This window comes from Sebastes umbrosus, chromosome 3, assembly GCF_015220745.1.
Source record: "Sebastes umbrosus isolate fSebUmb1 chromosome 3, fSebUmb1.pri, whole genome shotgun sequence".
Taxonomy (NCBI): Eukaryota; Metazoa; Chordata; class Actinopteri; order Perciformes; family Sebastidae; genus Sebastes; species Sebastes umbrosus.
The window spans coordinates 18329871-18344347 of record NC_051271.1 but is presented as its reverse complement, the minus strand read 5'-3'; the positions used below and the strand labels follow the sequence as shown (position 1 = coordinate 18344347).

Below are 14477 nucleotides of genomic sequence, written 5' to 3'. Positions count from 1 at the left end.
CAGGAAGAAAATAAACAACTGGAGGCATCTGAGTGATGCTTCTCAAAGTGAAACTACTAGTAAGATATTTTCATGCAGCCCACAGTGATCATTTAATTTATGTCACCCGGAGGACTTTCTCGTGTGAATCTATGTCTGAAAATAATTAAACCATTCGTCTTTTTGTCATATCTGCCTTCTGCACTGTCCATAAATACCTGTAATAGTTTCTCCTCTTACAGGAGTAATAGTATCTCATCTTACAGATGAAACCTTGGGGGCTCCTTTGCTTTCAAATCGACAGTCTGGATTTACAACATTCAACACCTGAGATGCCTCACGGCATGCGTTATGGTAGGCTTTATCGGGGTCCCATTGCTCTGCCACGTGCGTTGAGGCTGACATGTGGTTCAACTCTCTGTCTCTACCTTCTGTGATTGGCTGTGAGATGGGGGCTTACCTCCACGGCCTCTGCTAATATGCTGTTGTAGGGTAAAGGTGCGTCGCAGTCTGGGATGTAGTCCCGACAGTACCTCTCTGCAGCTCCGGGGTCATCGACGATCAGCAGCTGCTGGATGTCTCCCTGAGTCACAAAAACACAGACAAACATAATTGAGCTGCGACTACATATTAGTGAAACCATATCAGGAATGCACATTATGTCACCGATCCCCACTGTACTATATGCCATTAATTACATGACCGACATGTCACAAGCATCTGTCTCCCATGTCTTTAGTTTTGACTGTATGTGTTCATTTAGTCGGATCAAAGTGAGGCTGCTTTTATGGCTGCTCTGTAGTTAATCGTCTCCAGAGCTTCGGTCCGCACGTTTAAGTCCACAGACGGACACAAACTCTTCCTCCCTCTCGCTCACACATCCACACACATGGACGGGAGTCCAAGCCAAACACGGGCTGGGAGTTGCTCAGTTAAACAGATGGACCACCTGACAATGCACTGAAAACAAATGGTCAAAGTTCACCCTTCAGTTCTGTATAAATAACCTCACACTGCTGAAGACACAACAGAAACACAACTCATAAAAGTCTACAAAGGCTTTACAGATTTGGAAGGGAGTTTTCCAGTGTTTATTGTGAATAATTAGCAGCATTTTGTGAGCTTAAGTAGGACTGTGTTAATTTCTGCAATGACTACTGATGAGCTGGGAGAATAAATCATATTATAGTGCATCTACAAGCGTTTTTTATACATTTAAATCATCTGCAGCTTTGTCAAGTTCAAGCACTGAAGGTTTGGATCAGAGGTAAAGATGCAGTACATCCTCACGACCACTGGAGGGCAGTGTAGGGAGACATGCCTTTATGTATATTTGTCATCATTTGATGGATAAATCGGACAAGCAGCAACAAGCAGAGACATTTCCTCACCGCACAACAAGGAACTTATTGTGTGTTGTCATTTTTTATTAGATTTTACAATAGTCAAATGAGATTACACTTCACAGGGTGAAAGAGTTTAATCTGCATTCACATTTCCGCTCCATGTCTTAATACATAACATGCCAGTAAATGCACACACCTCAAACACGTCTTCGTCCAGCAGTCGTGTTCCAAACACAGTGACCCCCTCAGTGCTGACGTGGGGGTCGTGACCTCTGAGCAGATCCAGGGTGTCCACTTTGACACAGTCCAGGTAGAGAGTCACCGACTCGCCCTCCACACCGTAGGCTACTCTGTGCCACCTGGCAGGAAGGAGAGAAGAAGAAAGTCACTTATTGTCCAACTTTTTTTTTTGAGGTTTTGTGTCTGAAGTTTATGTCAAAATTTGAAAAAACAAAAGTGTGCGTGTGTGTGTGTGTGTGTGTGTGTGTTAGTGTGTGGTTACCCACTTGCCATCAGCCAGGTTGATCTTTCTAAAGGTGGGGTAAAGTTCTGGAGGGGGCTGACCCTCGTGGTTCTCATACAGGAAGACAGGAGAACGGCCAACCTCCACGCCCAGCTGCTGTGTGCCCTGAGGGACGGAAGGAAAGAGGGATGAGATAAAATAATAACAGGTAAAGGGAGACGTTGTTTTCATGTCAGACAACCAAAAACATGTCGACAATTTCCAGCTTTTGTACTCTGGTTCTTCATATTTGGTAGAGTGTACTGTATGTTGATCAGTGTAAATGGGATATGTAATGTACATAACATTTACATATAAATGTAATATTAATCATTGATAAGTCCAACTATCCAGACAGGCTTGTTAATGTAGTGATAACCCCAACTTACCTATAGCTCTAACCCCTAGAAGATAGATAGATACTGTATGGGGATGTATAGTTGCTTTATTTGCTATGAATCCAATTGGTTAGTATGTTTGTGTGTGTGTCTTTTTTATTATTATTATTATTACTAACGTGAGCTGCAGAGTGCAAAACCGTGGTACCGCCAACGGCCATCTGACTTCCGTTGCTCCTAAAGTAGTGTTATTATGGTAAGGATGACCTCTGAGCGAGGCAAACGGCGTTACCACGTTTTGCACTGTGCGGCTCACGTTACTGATGTCTTGAAAAGGGAGGAGTGAACGGAGGGGTACTCAGCTGGTTGTAATCTGCAACCACACCGCTAGATGTCGAATCCTACACACTGTAACTTTAACTTTTTTTTATATTTTATTTATTATCTATTTATGTTTCACTTATTCTTATGTTTTTATGTAATTTTACAAATCTGTAATATGATTTTGCTGAGAATACAAATAAAGTAAAAACAAAAACATAATATTAATGTGCACTCTCAATCAAGATTTAGCAAACATTTTTGGCAAATCTTTAACACAATTTAGCAAAAAACACATGTGATGCTGACCCCAGTAGGAGACAGAGAGCAGAGCTGCTAAACAATCAGCATTAAGTGTAAGTTTGGTTTCAACAGCCTGACACAGCGTGCATGATGCGTACCTGCGGGTCGTACAGGGAGAGGAGAAAGACCTGTGAGCCTTTCACCGCTCTGACTGTTGTCATCACTGAGAAGTTCGTAGGGAATGGTGAATCTGGAGGGAATGCACACATTAGGACGCAGGCTCTCAATGACCAGATACATTCATAAACACTCGGTTATTTACTCCACCAAACAAGCCCACACAGCGTTAGATTACCAGGGAAGAGTTGATTTGTGGGCGCGCTCAGTTGAATCTTCTTGTCGATCTTAAAGGAGAGGTCCGTCTCCTCTCGTCCCTGCCTGCTGGTGCACAGTCCCGACTCCAACGACACGCCCTCCATGTCCTCCGACAGCTCCAGGACCTTCAGGACATCGATAGGATCGGCTGCAGAGAGACGAGAAACAGTATGGCTGAGAGGACTGGTAGGTTGGATCTGCTGTTTCTCACCAGGGTGTTCACCTGGTCAGCACTTTCGTTTGTGAGGGTGTCTACAGTATGCATGCACAGAGCACTTCATTCAAGGTTTAAGCTACTGAAAAAAGCCAAGTTTATTGCCCTTTCAAACCCGAAAGTGATCTGCACAGGTCACTCCAGAAGCAGTGATTTGCTCAGCTTCCAGCGGCAGACATTCGGTAAAACTCAAGCTGCAGCAGCAAAAAATAGATGCTGCTGAGTTTCCCGCTTCCTGTTCCGAAAGAGCCTTTAGTCAGCGCTGTCTTGGCCGGCCTTCTGTCCCAACCCCAGCTTTACAGAGTCACCACATCAGGAGCAGAGACCCTTTGTCATGATGCAGAAAACAAAGAAAAATGCTTTCAAAGCTGGCCCCTCCTGCCCGGCTCAACGTGGGTTCGGGTGCTCGCCAGCAGGTGAAAGCCAATCCTAGATTCACTCTCGTTTTGGAACGAGCTTTGGCATTTCACTTTGTTATATCTGCATTTTTACGGCGCTGTGTTCAAAGTTTTCGTAGCTTCCTCTTGGATAAGTGCTTACGATATGGCTTTTATAGAGGTTGATGACATGAAACACAAACACAGCAAAATAAGAATAAACAGGCAGAGGGCTGCAGGTTCTATGCAGAAACAGACACCACCACACACTTCTAGTGGGCCATAAGTGATGATTGAGAGGGATTATTTTTGTATCAGTCTATACATTTTGTTTTTTAGGAAAATCCTACTCGTTGTGCCTTTAAAAACCAATGAGTAAACATATGTTTTCAGTTGCTTCTTTAAGATATTGTTGGACTGAGATAATTGAATAAAAGCAGGGAGGTAGTTTCAATAAATCTGAAATAGAGTTGCAGTAGCTGAGACATGAGGGCAAAAATTACTTTATCCAATAACGAGACTGAGGGAAGTTATGTCAAGTTGATTAAAACCTGATTCTAAAACTGCATTATCTGTTTATCAGGATATCTCAGGGTGTATTATCACACTTAGGCTGGATTCACACCAAATCCGGCGGTGCAGCAAAAACACAAGTTCTCCCATTCATTTTGAATGGGGGTAGTGCGTTTGGGCTGCGATTGGGCCACAGGTGGCGCCGAAAAAAAAAAAAAGTAGAAACAGAATCAACTTTTGGAGAAACACAATCCGACGTCACACTGCGATGGCCAATTGCGTAACCGGCTGTACAACCCAGCCATGAGGGAACAAAAGACTTCAATCATCGCAGTCAATGGGCCATTAACGTGACTCTCCCACACCGCCGCACAACCCTGCGGTGAATCGCCGCAGCGCCTGATCTGGTGTGAATGCAGCCTTATACCATGGACACTTAACAAGATCCATATCTCCAAAGAGATTATTGGTAACTTGAAGCAGAAGTACTGTTGCTATGGTTACCTTTAGTTTAACAAACTTTGCTCATTGATTTAAAGAGTTAAAGCTGCACCGTTCGATTATGTTAACAATGGATCCAAACACTCTACAGGGAGAGCTGGAAAACGTTGCTGGGGAGAGGGAGGACTGGAATTCCCTGCTAAGGCTGCTGCCCCCGCAGCCCAGCCCTGGATAAGCAAATGGATGGATGGATGGATCGGACACCCTACAGAGCTTTTTAGCCTCTTTTAGCTCATTTGGGAGTTTTCTGACTCAAAAGCTTATTGCTCTTATTAACTCGACTGGAAACCTCTTTTCCAGCTGCACAGACAGCCATTTTCAGCAAACAAGCTCTGATAAACACACTATGCATTTCCTACCCAGCACCAAACAGCAGACTAAGTAATTGACTAGCTGATGAACAACAAAAACAAGGATCCTTAGCAATGGTAAAAAAAAAAATACACAAACAAACTTTCAACCTCCTGTAAATGTACACGACTGTTGTTGTGTGATGTTACCTCCGAAACATGTGGGTGATGCCGGCCCTATAATTAAGCTACGCTGTAAACAAACTAATGAAATACTTTATCAGTCAGACCGTGTGCTCTCTGTCTGTCTGTCTGTCTGTCTGTCTGTCTGTCTGTCTGTCTGTCTGTCTGTCTCTGTTTCTAGGACACATACTTGTTGCAGAAGCTTGGTGTAATTATACATGATAACGCCCACATTGGCACGGACACATGCAACAGTCATCACACAACAAAGACTAATAGCAGACGGCGATAAAGAATACATGTGTTATGATGATGATTCAGCCCGAGAGCACACACACAGAAACACACACACACACAATAAGCAATAGAGACATTTCTGAAGGCATTTCTGAAGATGTGGTCAGAGTTGTAGCTTGAGCAGAAATGCATATCATATGGGTTCATACATTCTTTTGAACACTGTTGACACAAATGGCCACAGAGATCTGTGAGATGGACTAAGCAGAAAAAGATGGGATGTAAAAGACGAGACCAGAGAGAAATGTGCAACATATTGAAAGTGAAAAGGGAGAGACGGGGGTAAAGAGGGAAAATAGAAGAAATAATAGATGGCAGGGGAGAGAAAGGCATGCCTCTACTGGTGTGGCTCCTTTTCACACGTATTTCTGGGGCTTACGTAAACCCTCCATCTGCTCTGCACCTTTCAACACACACACGTGCATGTGTATGCACACGAGGGTTGGCATAATGTCTGAGTCTGAGCGCCAGATGTATTTGTCGCCCATGTTTTTTTGTTTGTCCGTCTGCTTGCCCATCTGTCTGTCTGCCAGCCTGCCTGCTGGTAATAGGTCAGCTTGTAATTCTGTCTTTTGTGTGCAGCCAGGCATCATTATATTTACTGATACAGCTAATACTGCTCTATTAAAACTCGCAGTGATTTTTTGTTGCTTTACGAGCTGAGAAATGCCTGTAAAAAGACATTTAGGAGATTATTTGTTTTCAAGGATTTGTGCTCTAATTGCCAGAGGTATGGACTGGAGTCACATGACTTGAATTTGAAGACTGTATATAAGAAGTGGACGTAGTAACTGTGACGTCACCAATTGGTTTGGGGACCGCACTTTTGAAGCCTTGAGTTCGTCATTTTTATATATAATAAGTCTAAATAAGACATTTTTAGGCAAGGGAAAGGGAAAGGGTTAAAGCTGTAAGATGAAAACACAGGCAACTCCCAGACCGGACAACGCCGTGGTAGCGACCTGTCAATCACAAGGTAACCACGCCCTAAAGCATCCCCTGCTTTATGGTCTATTTGACTCTAAATGGGACCATAATTTACTAAATGAACATCATGCTGTATTGAAGAAGACTTGAAACTAGCGATTGAGATCATAAACTAATTTTTACAATGTTTACTGAGGTAATAAATCAAGTGAGAAGTAGGGTCATTTTCTCATAGACTTTTATACAATCAGACTTTTTTTTGCAACCAGGCTTTTCAGGCCCCGGAGTTGCCCACTGCTTGCAACTCAACTTGGACTTTAACACCAATGACTCTTGACTTCACTTGAACTTGAGCCTTTTGACTTGAAACTTTCCCCAAAGATTAAAAAGAATGACATTTAAAAAGTCTGTGCACGAAGGCGATTAACTGTCCGGTACCGGAGGTAACTCCGACGGTGTCAGAGATGTTGAGTTTATCTACTTCCTTTATTGATTTGTTTGGGAAGAGGATTTACTTGTGGAGAAATAACTGAACTAAACAAACTGAACAGAGATCCTTTATTTGTTTGGATAGAGGATTTATTCGTGGGGGGTAAACTGAACTGAGAAGTGGTGTTTTTTTGTTGAACTCTGGACTCTTTATTTTTGGTGAATATTATTGGGATTATCTTACACTTAATTCCCCAGATCCACTTTGTTTGAACCAATCCGACAGCATCCAATCAAGTTGCCTGGAGAAAACCATGAAGAACTTACGTTATGTTACCTAGCGCCAGTTGGAGCCAGATTGCCACTTTGTTGTTAAAATGGCATTACATTTGGTGGCGAGCGCATTATGACTTGTTTTGGACTTGAAACTCAAAGTTTAGGACTTGGGACTTGAGTGCAAAGACTTGAGACTAACGTGTGACTTGCAAAACATTGACTTGGTTCCACCTCTGCTGATTGCTCACTGCAGCTTCAACACAAAACATACACTGAGTGACCAGAAAAATAGAAACACCTGTACAATGCAATGCAACACAACAGTCCTGCAGTGCGCTTACGGTAAAGGGTTTGTTTTTTGTTGACTACTGCTGGAGTTGTTCTGTGTGTGTGTTGATTTAATCAATGCTGCGGTACAGTTTGAAGCTACATTTTGTTGTGGTGTGGTGGTGTATTGGCCTACTTTATATTGAAAGGTAATTTAATATTTTGCACATTTCAGTTACATAAATGGGGGAGCAAAGACATTAGAAAAACCTTAAGATATAATGCAATCCAATATACGCTACAGCCACAAGAATGACTGGAAACAGGGTGAAACAGCTAGCCTGGCTCTGACCAAAGGCAACAAAATCTACCTACAAGCACCTCTACGGTTCAATAAAGCCCACTTTATCTTGTTTGTTTAAGGGGTATAAATAACAAAATGCAAAAACTGAAAGTTGTGGTTTTACAGGGGGTAATGTGCCGGACTATTTCTTTGCTGGGCGCAGTGACAGAAGCAGGTCAGCTGTTCCCCCTGCATCCAGTGTTTACGCTAAGCTACGCTAATTGGCTGCAACTTCATATTGACCATACAATCTATGGGGTCAACTTTGTCCGTGAAAAAAACATAAAGAAATGTGAGCTAGCAAACTATCCAACAAAAACTGCAACACAAAACGACTATCGTTCCAAAATATGACAGTGAGCTACGATGTGAAATGCAAAGAAACGTGATTTGCAGCTAAGATCCCTGCTTCAGCGTGATTGTATTGCAGGTCTTCTGGTATGCCTTCTTATATTTGGTTTGTGAGTAATAGTTTTTCTTTGCGCTTCTCAGGGGCAAATTTACAAAAAGAAACCTGCACAAATAAGACAAAAAGAAACTGTAATTCTCAAAGCACCTGCAAACGGTGAAATGCACCTTTAAGTGTGCTGCCAAGCAAATAGCTTGTCAGTGCTTCTGTGCTATTTGCGCATATTTAAACTAGGTAATATGCATACATTTGGCACAAAATTGGCCCCTCTCTAGTTACAGTATATATTACAGTGTTTGTCACTATTTCAGTATTGTATTGTATATTTCAGTATTGAAGTATTGACTTATTAGCATAAACTTGCTTTGCTTTGTGTTACAGTATTATTATGGTTTTATTTTTCTGGTCAAGTGTTAGTATTACTAACTGCTAACACTCTTTTCTTAAAACCATAAATGGGCTACAAGGTAGCTCCTGGTGTTCAGACATGTTCGAGCCACGGTTAGATTTAAGGTGACACTGCTGCTGACACTCAAAACAGTGAGTACAAGAAGAAAGGTTTTAGTCGTACATACCAAGAAATAATCTGACATCTGAATGCAGCAGAGGACAAGACGAGACATGGAAACTCTCTGCTCTTACTCTATATTATGCACTTAAACACATCAGGTAATGTTTCCCTATGCTGTTGCTTCATAGTATGTACAAGTACAACACAACATCCACATCAAGTGGACATGTGCACAAACACACACATATTATAGATATACTGGGCTGTACATACACTATGGGGTGTTCTGGTCTCCATCAGTTGCTGCTGTTATCCCGAGGCTGTGGTGTGAGGGGAACCGTGAGCAACATGCACACACATGCAGAGCATGTCAAATGTAAGCCTCAACATAAAACACAGCAACCGTGGTTTAAACAGAAAAATCAACAAGAATGAACTATTCAACTAGATAGATAGATAGATAGATAGATAGATAGAAAGATATATACAGTATATAGATAGATAGATAGATAGATAGATAGATAGATAGATAGACAGACAGACAGACAAGCGGTCAAAGTTCAAGGTTCAAGGTTAAACAAACGAAGTTGAACTTTAACTTTGACCTGCCATACCTGTGGTAGTTGTGCTTGCTGTGCACTCAGGACTTAATCGTGAAATTTGGGGTTTGCTCACTTTAGGTTTTGCCTCCAAATACAATGGTTTTGAGAATCAGACTAATCTCTTAGGTCCTGTTCAGACCTGGCATTTCCATACGTCCTGAGTGATCCGATCACAGGTGGACAGCTCTAAGTACGTCCGTTCACACCTGGCATTAGAATGCGTCTCCAGTGACATCTTGTGATCGGATCCCACTTCTCTGCTCTATATGCAAATAAAGACGTAGTAAACACATGGCTAATACAGCAGACATTGCAACGTAATATTACAGAAACATCAGTAGTAATATCCTAAATATTTGGCGATATCACAAGTGTTAACAAGCAATTTCTGATTATTATGGTACATGTCCACAGCCTCCATCCTTTCCATGCTTCCCATTCATTGTCAATGTAAGCAGCCGTGCAATGCATTCTGGTAGTGTTGCGGCACGATTCGAGAGACGGGGCGTCACATTGGCCGCTCCTCATTTGCATAAAGTTGAGGTCTCGGCTACTTTATGCAAATCAGGGGCGTACGGTACGACTTGCCGCCTCTGGAAACTCCCGAGAAACGTTTAAACTAACCGTTGTTGATCCAAAATAAAACAGATACAGCTACTGCATAGATTATTTCTCGCATAAAATGTTTTCAGAAACACATTTCGGTGAATTACTTTCGTGATATAAGAGAAGAAAGTTTCCAAGCGAGCCGCCATGTTGGTTCCGGTTTGAAAGCTGGGAGCAGCAGCCCATGAGGGAAAGTGTTCGTCCAATCAGATGCCTAGTGTCTAGTGGCAGCCCATGAAGCGTCCAATGCTGGGAAGCGAGGCGAACCCTCGCGAAAAAAAAAACGCCCCCTTGGACATGTACCATTACATACAGTATAGCCCCATCAATGGACGAATGAATGGATGGACGATGCAAGTGTGTTACAAAAAGTGTGAAGTGGAGGTAACCGTCTTTTATTAGAGATCTATCTCTGTTTAAGGTTTCACGTTTATACACACAGGATGCACAAGTAAGTGGGTCAGATGCACAAACAACACACTGACACACACACAGATAACTTAACAGGCACCATATTGGAAAGACTATGGATTTTCTGGAAACCAGATGTGTGTCTGTGTTTGTGTGTGTGTGTTTATGAATGAGGACTGGGTAGGTGTTTTTTTGTGTACACGTGTGGTTGTATGTGTTTGTGATTAGTCTGTCATTAACTCAGTAATAGCGAAGAATGCAATAACAGGAATTAGTGTTTAGCCGAGCCTCCTACGCTGCACCAACACACACACCGGGGTTAAGATCCCCCACACAGGATTTGCCCCCAGGAGTCTGTCATTACAGTCCTTTACCTCTTTTACTCTTTCTCTAGCGAACTCTCTTTTTGCTGCTTTTCTCTGTCTCAAACATCTGACATGACTCTCCTCAGAGGTTAAACCAGGAGGATGATAAAAAAAGAAGGGGGATGAAAACCACAGAGGAGAAAGAGTGCAGAGGATGAAGAAAAGGATGGAGGGACCATGTGTTTTCTTTCCTCGCAGTTCAGCTGGCTCTGATCAAAGAAATACACTGGATAGTCTCCCCTGCTGTCTGTGCATACAGTACCCACACATACATGTATTTACTTAGATTAATCCTTCATATCAGTGACAGAGAGCGGGAATAAGAAGCTAGCAGACAGACAGATGTGTGCACCTTATCTCCTTCTAGGAATCTGCGGCGCTCGTGTTGAAATCACACATCGTCTCAACGGTCTTCATCCTCTCCTCCTCCTCCTCCTCCTCCTCACAGACATTCGTTGCAACAAAAGTCACACTTCCTCTCAAACACAGATCAAAGAGCGCATCAATATTTGTCAGTCACGGGGCTCCAACTCTTCACGGACAGATACACTTTGCTTTTTGTGGCCCTTTGCTCTGTTATTGTTGGCTGTTGCATCACTTTGAATTAGGAGAACAAAGAGTGAGCTTATTTTCAAACATAAGACAACTTTATAGCACACAGACCTACTGTGCCAGAGTGCAAAGTGATAAAAATCACATTAAAGTTATTGTAATTCTAATGGCAATATTTGTTTTACCGAAAAATGTCAGTGCATCATCTGTATTTTAATTCTGAGCTTTTTTTGAACATTTTTGTGACATGTTTTGTGTATAAGTTAGAAGCCAAGTATGCATCAAAATTGGCATTAATTGATCAAACAAAATCATTTAGGGAGCGAGTCCAGTTTATTACATGCAGCGATGGTTGAAACATCTGGACAAAAGAAACATTTAAGTGATTGTGAGTTTAGCATTGAGCAAAAGCCAATCATATGTTGTAAAGATGAATCGCAAAGACACATGATAAAATATTTCAAGATAAAACCTTGGCAATGCAGTAAAGAATATCTAACAATCATCACGTGAAACAAAGAGCATCATCACCAGTGATAAAATAACGGTTTCTGGGCACCGAGCCAGAGTTTCTTGTAGAAACAAGCAAAGCAAGAACAAAAGTACCAACTACACACCCACTGACATCACCGAGCAGTCCAGTTAAAGGACTTGCTCCGTACATCAAGTGACTACTGCTGCTACTCTACATACACCTCTAGAGTCAAGTTTTGCACGTGTTAATTTCCACTCGTTACATGCATACAATCTCTTTTCAAGATAAACCTCTGTGTTCACAGGAAACAACTTGGTTAGGTTTAGGAAAAGATCATGGTTTGGGTTCAAATAAGTATGTTTGTTATGTAGTTAACTAAGTTATGTGAAGTACGTTACCTAACACGTTACATCCACAATGTAAGTTAAGTACGTTACTTAACTTATAATAACATTGATTTTTGGTTTCACACACACGCTGTGGTAGCGACCTGTCAATCACAAGATAACCACGTCCTAAAGCATACCCTGCTTTATGGTCTATTTGACTCTAAATGGGACCATAATTTACTAAATGAACATCATGCTGTATTGAAGAAGATTTGAAACTAGCAATTGAGACCATAAACTCATGTTTACAATGTTTACTGAGGTAATAAATCAAGTGAGAAGTAGGATCATTTTCTCATAGACTTCTATACAATCAGACTTCTTTTTGCAACCAGAGGAGTCGCCCCCTGCTGGCTATTAGAAAGAATGCAAGTTTAAGGCACTTCCTCATTGGCTTCACTTTTCAGACCTGGAGGTAGCCCACTGGTATTTGGTCAAAAACCAAAGTACTGGACAAATAAATATTTTTGATCTGATAATGGCACTAGATGGAAAGCTAAGGTCTTGCCAAAGTTATTACAATTCATCCCGTTGGAACAATGAATGTCAGTCAAATTTCATGGCAATCCATCCAATAGTTTAGCAGTTGAGACATGTCACTCAAAACCACAAATATAAACCGAATGGTGGCGCTAGAGGACAAGTCCATCCTGTGGGGACCATGAATGACAGACAGATAATTGCTGTTGAATTCTGTATAGATAACAACAAAAATGACTCCACAGCTCACACTCTACATTTTCCATCCAAACACATTTGGCATCCTAAAATGACCCACTCTGGACTAAAACATTGTAGCCACTGAAACATAAATGACAAAGCATCCAATTGTCCACATGCTTTAAGAGCTCAAACCTCTTGCCTTCTTTGTAATACCAGTTTGTCATTTCAGTCTGTTGTGGGGAACGCCTTGAGACAATCCATACTGCTCTAACTGACCTAAAAACCTAGATTAAACAATTCTTCCCAAACCGTCAGTTACAAAGACCACTCACGTCAATCACTGCACAACAACTTTTCCTTTGAGCAGGCAACTCCACACATGTTGTTTTGGTAAGCTGGGGGAAGCATTATCCCCGTCTGCTACAGTTCAACCTGACAAGGAATCCAACACAGACAGCCGGCTGGCTGTTGTTGTCTTTTACCTGCGTTCTGTTCTTTCTCAAACACACACAGACAAAAACAGACACTGTCTCTTTGTCTCCCACGATGCTCCTGGACACACAAACAATCTGCATTTCATATTCTGACCTCATTGTTTCCTTGTAGTTATTTAAAGTATCCAACATGTCTTGGAGGGGATTTAACAGGGACTTGAGACGATTGTGGCTTGGCTGTAGCTAATGGTGCGGCTTGTTGGAAAACAGTAAAAGGACCAATTCCTCCAAAAACATACGCACCATAAATACTGTATTTCACTAATATTTATCTTAAAGGAAGCGGGGGCTACAGACTTGATCGCCACAAGGACCAGGGTTGTATTCCTGGTAGTGGTGCCTCCGTCTGGTTTGTGCATTTCAATAAAAAAGACCATCGCTGTGTCCTCTTTGCGCTAGCAACTCCTACTGGTTGGCCAGGGCATTTGTATATGAGCCTCTGCTGCACACACTATGCCCTTATGGTGAAGCTCTTTGCTGGCAGGTGAAAAGAGGTGAGACCCATGGCTGTCATGAATTATCAGTGACAGGATTTATTGCAGTAAAGAGAAAATGGCCACTCCATATTGGGGAGAAAAGGGCTAAAAATGTTGAAAGAAGAGCTCAGTATCTTACTTAGGCTACATTAACATGTTAGCATGTTCTTCGTAGTAGTCTCATGTGTCCAAAGACTAAATATAGTAGGATAAGAAAATGTCTGTATCTCAGAAACTACAAGGAGCACTAGCAGGTATTTAGTATCTATGAACTCATAAATAGAATTCTCCAAGATATGCACACATGTGCAGTGTAAATATAGACGTGGAAAATATTTGATAAACACAATGTTAGCATTTTTCAAAAATACTGACTATTGATAAAAGTGTGATTTTTCATGTGAACTATAAATTGTATTGTTAGATACTTGGCCAAAGTATGTCCATACCAAATTTGAAGACTTTAGACCAATCAGAGCAAACGTGGCATTTTTCCTTTTCATACTGAATATAGTCTTTGGGCTCACATAGATGACATTAGTTTTGTAGATATTCATGAACCAAAATATTGGACAAATTAAAAGTTTGACTTGATGATGGCACTAGATTAAAAGTTAAGGGATCACCAAAGATATAACAATTCATCTCGAAGAGAACCTGAATGTCTGTACGAAATGTCATGTCAATCCATCCTACATTTGTTGAAATATTTCAGCTTGGAGCAAAGTTGTGGACGAACCGACTGACATTTCCAGAGAAAAGCTGCTAGCGTTGCTAAAAATAACAAAAAAAAAAGATGATTT

The 14477-nt window shown here is 41.5% G+C and overlaps 1 protein-coding gene across 1 annotated transcript in view; it reads right to left on the bottom strand.

Moving 5' to 3' along the window:
* LOC119485793 (collagen alpha-1(XI) chain-like) overlaps positions 1-14477 on the bottom strand; it is a 54613-nt gene that overhangs the window by 35386 nt on the left and 4750 nt on the right. Inside the window, exons 2-6 of the mRNA XM_037765561.1 lie at positions 3085-3252; positions 2888-2979; positions 1832-1953; positions 1522-1684; positions 440-562 (exon numbers count right to left, since the gene is read on the bottom strand). Coding sequence (XP_037621489.1) covers positions 440-562; positions 1522-1684; positions 1832-1953; positions 2888-2979; positions 3085-3252 — 668 coding nt within the window. The remainder of the gene's footprint in view (positions 1-439; positions 563-1521; positions 1685-1831; positions 1954-2887; positions 2980-3084; positions 3253-14477) is intronic.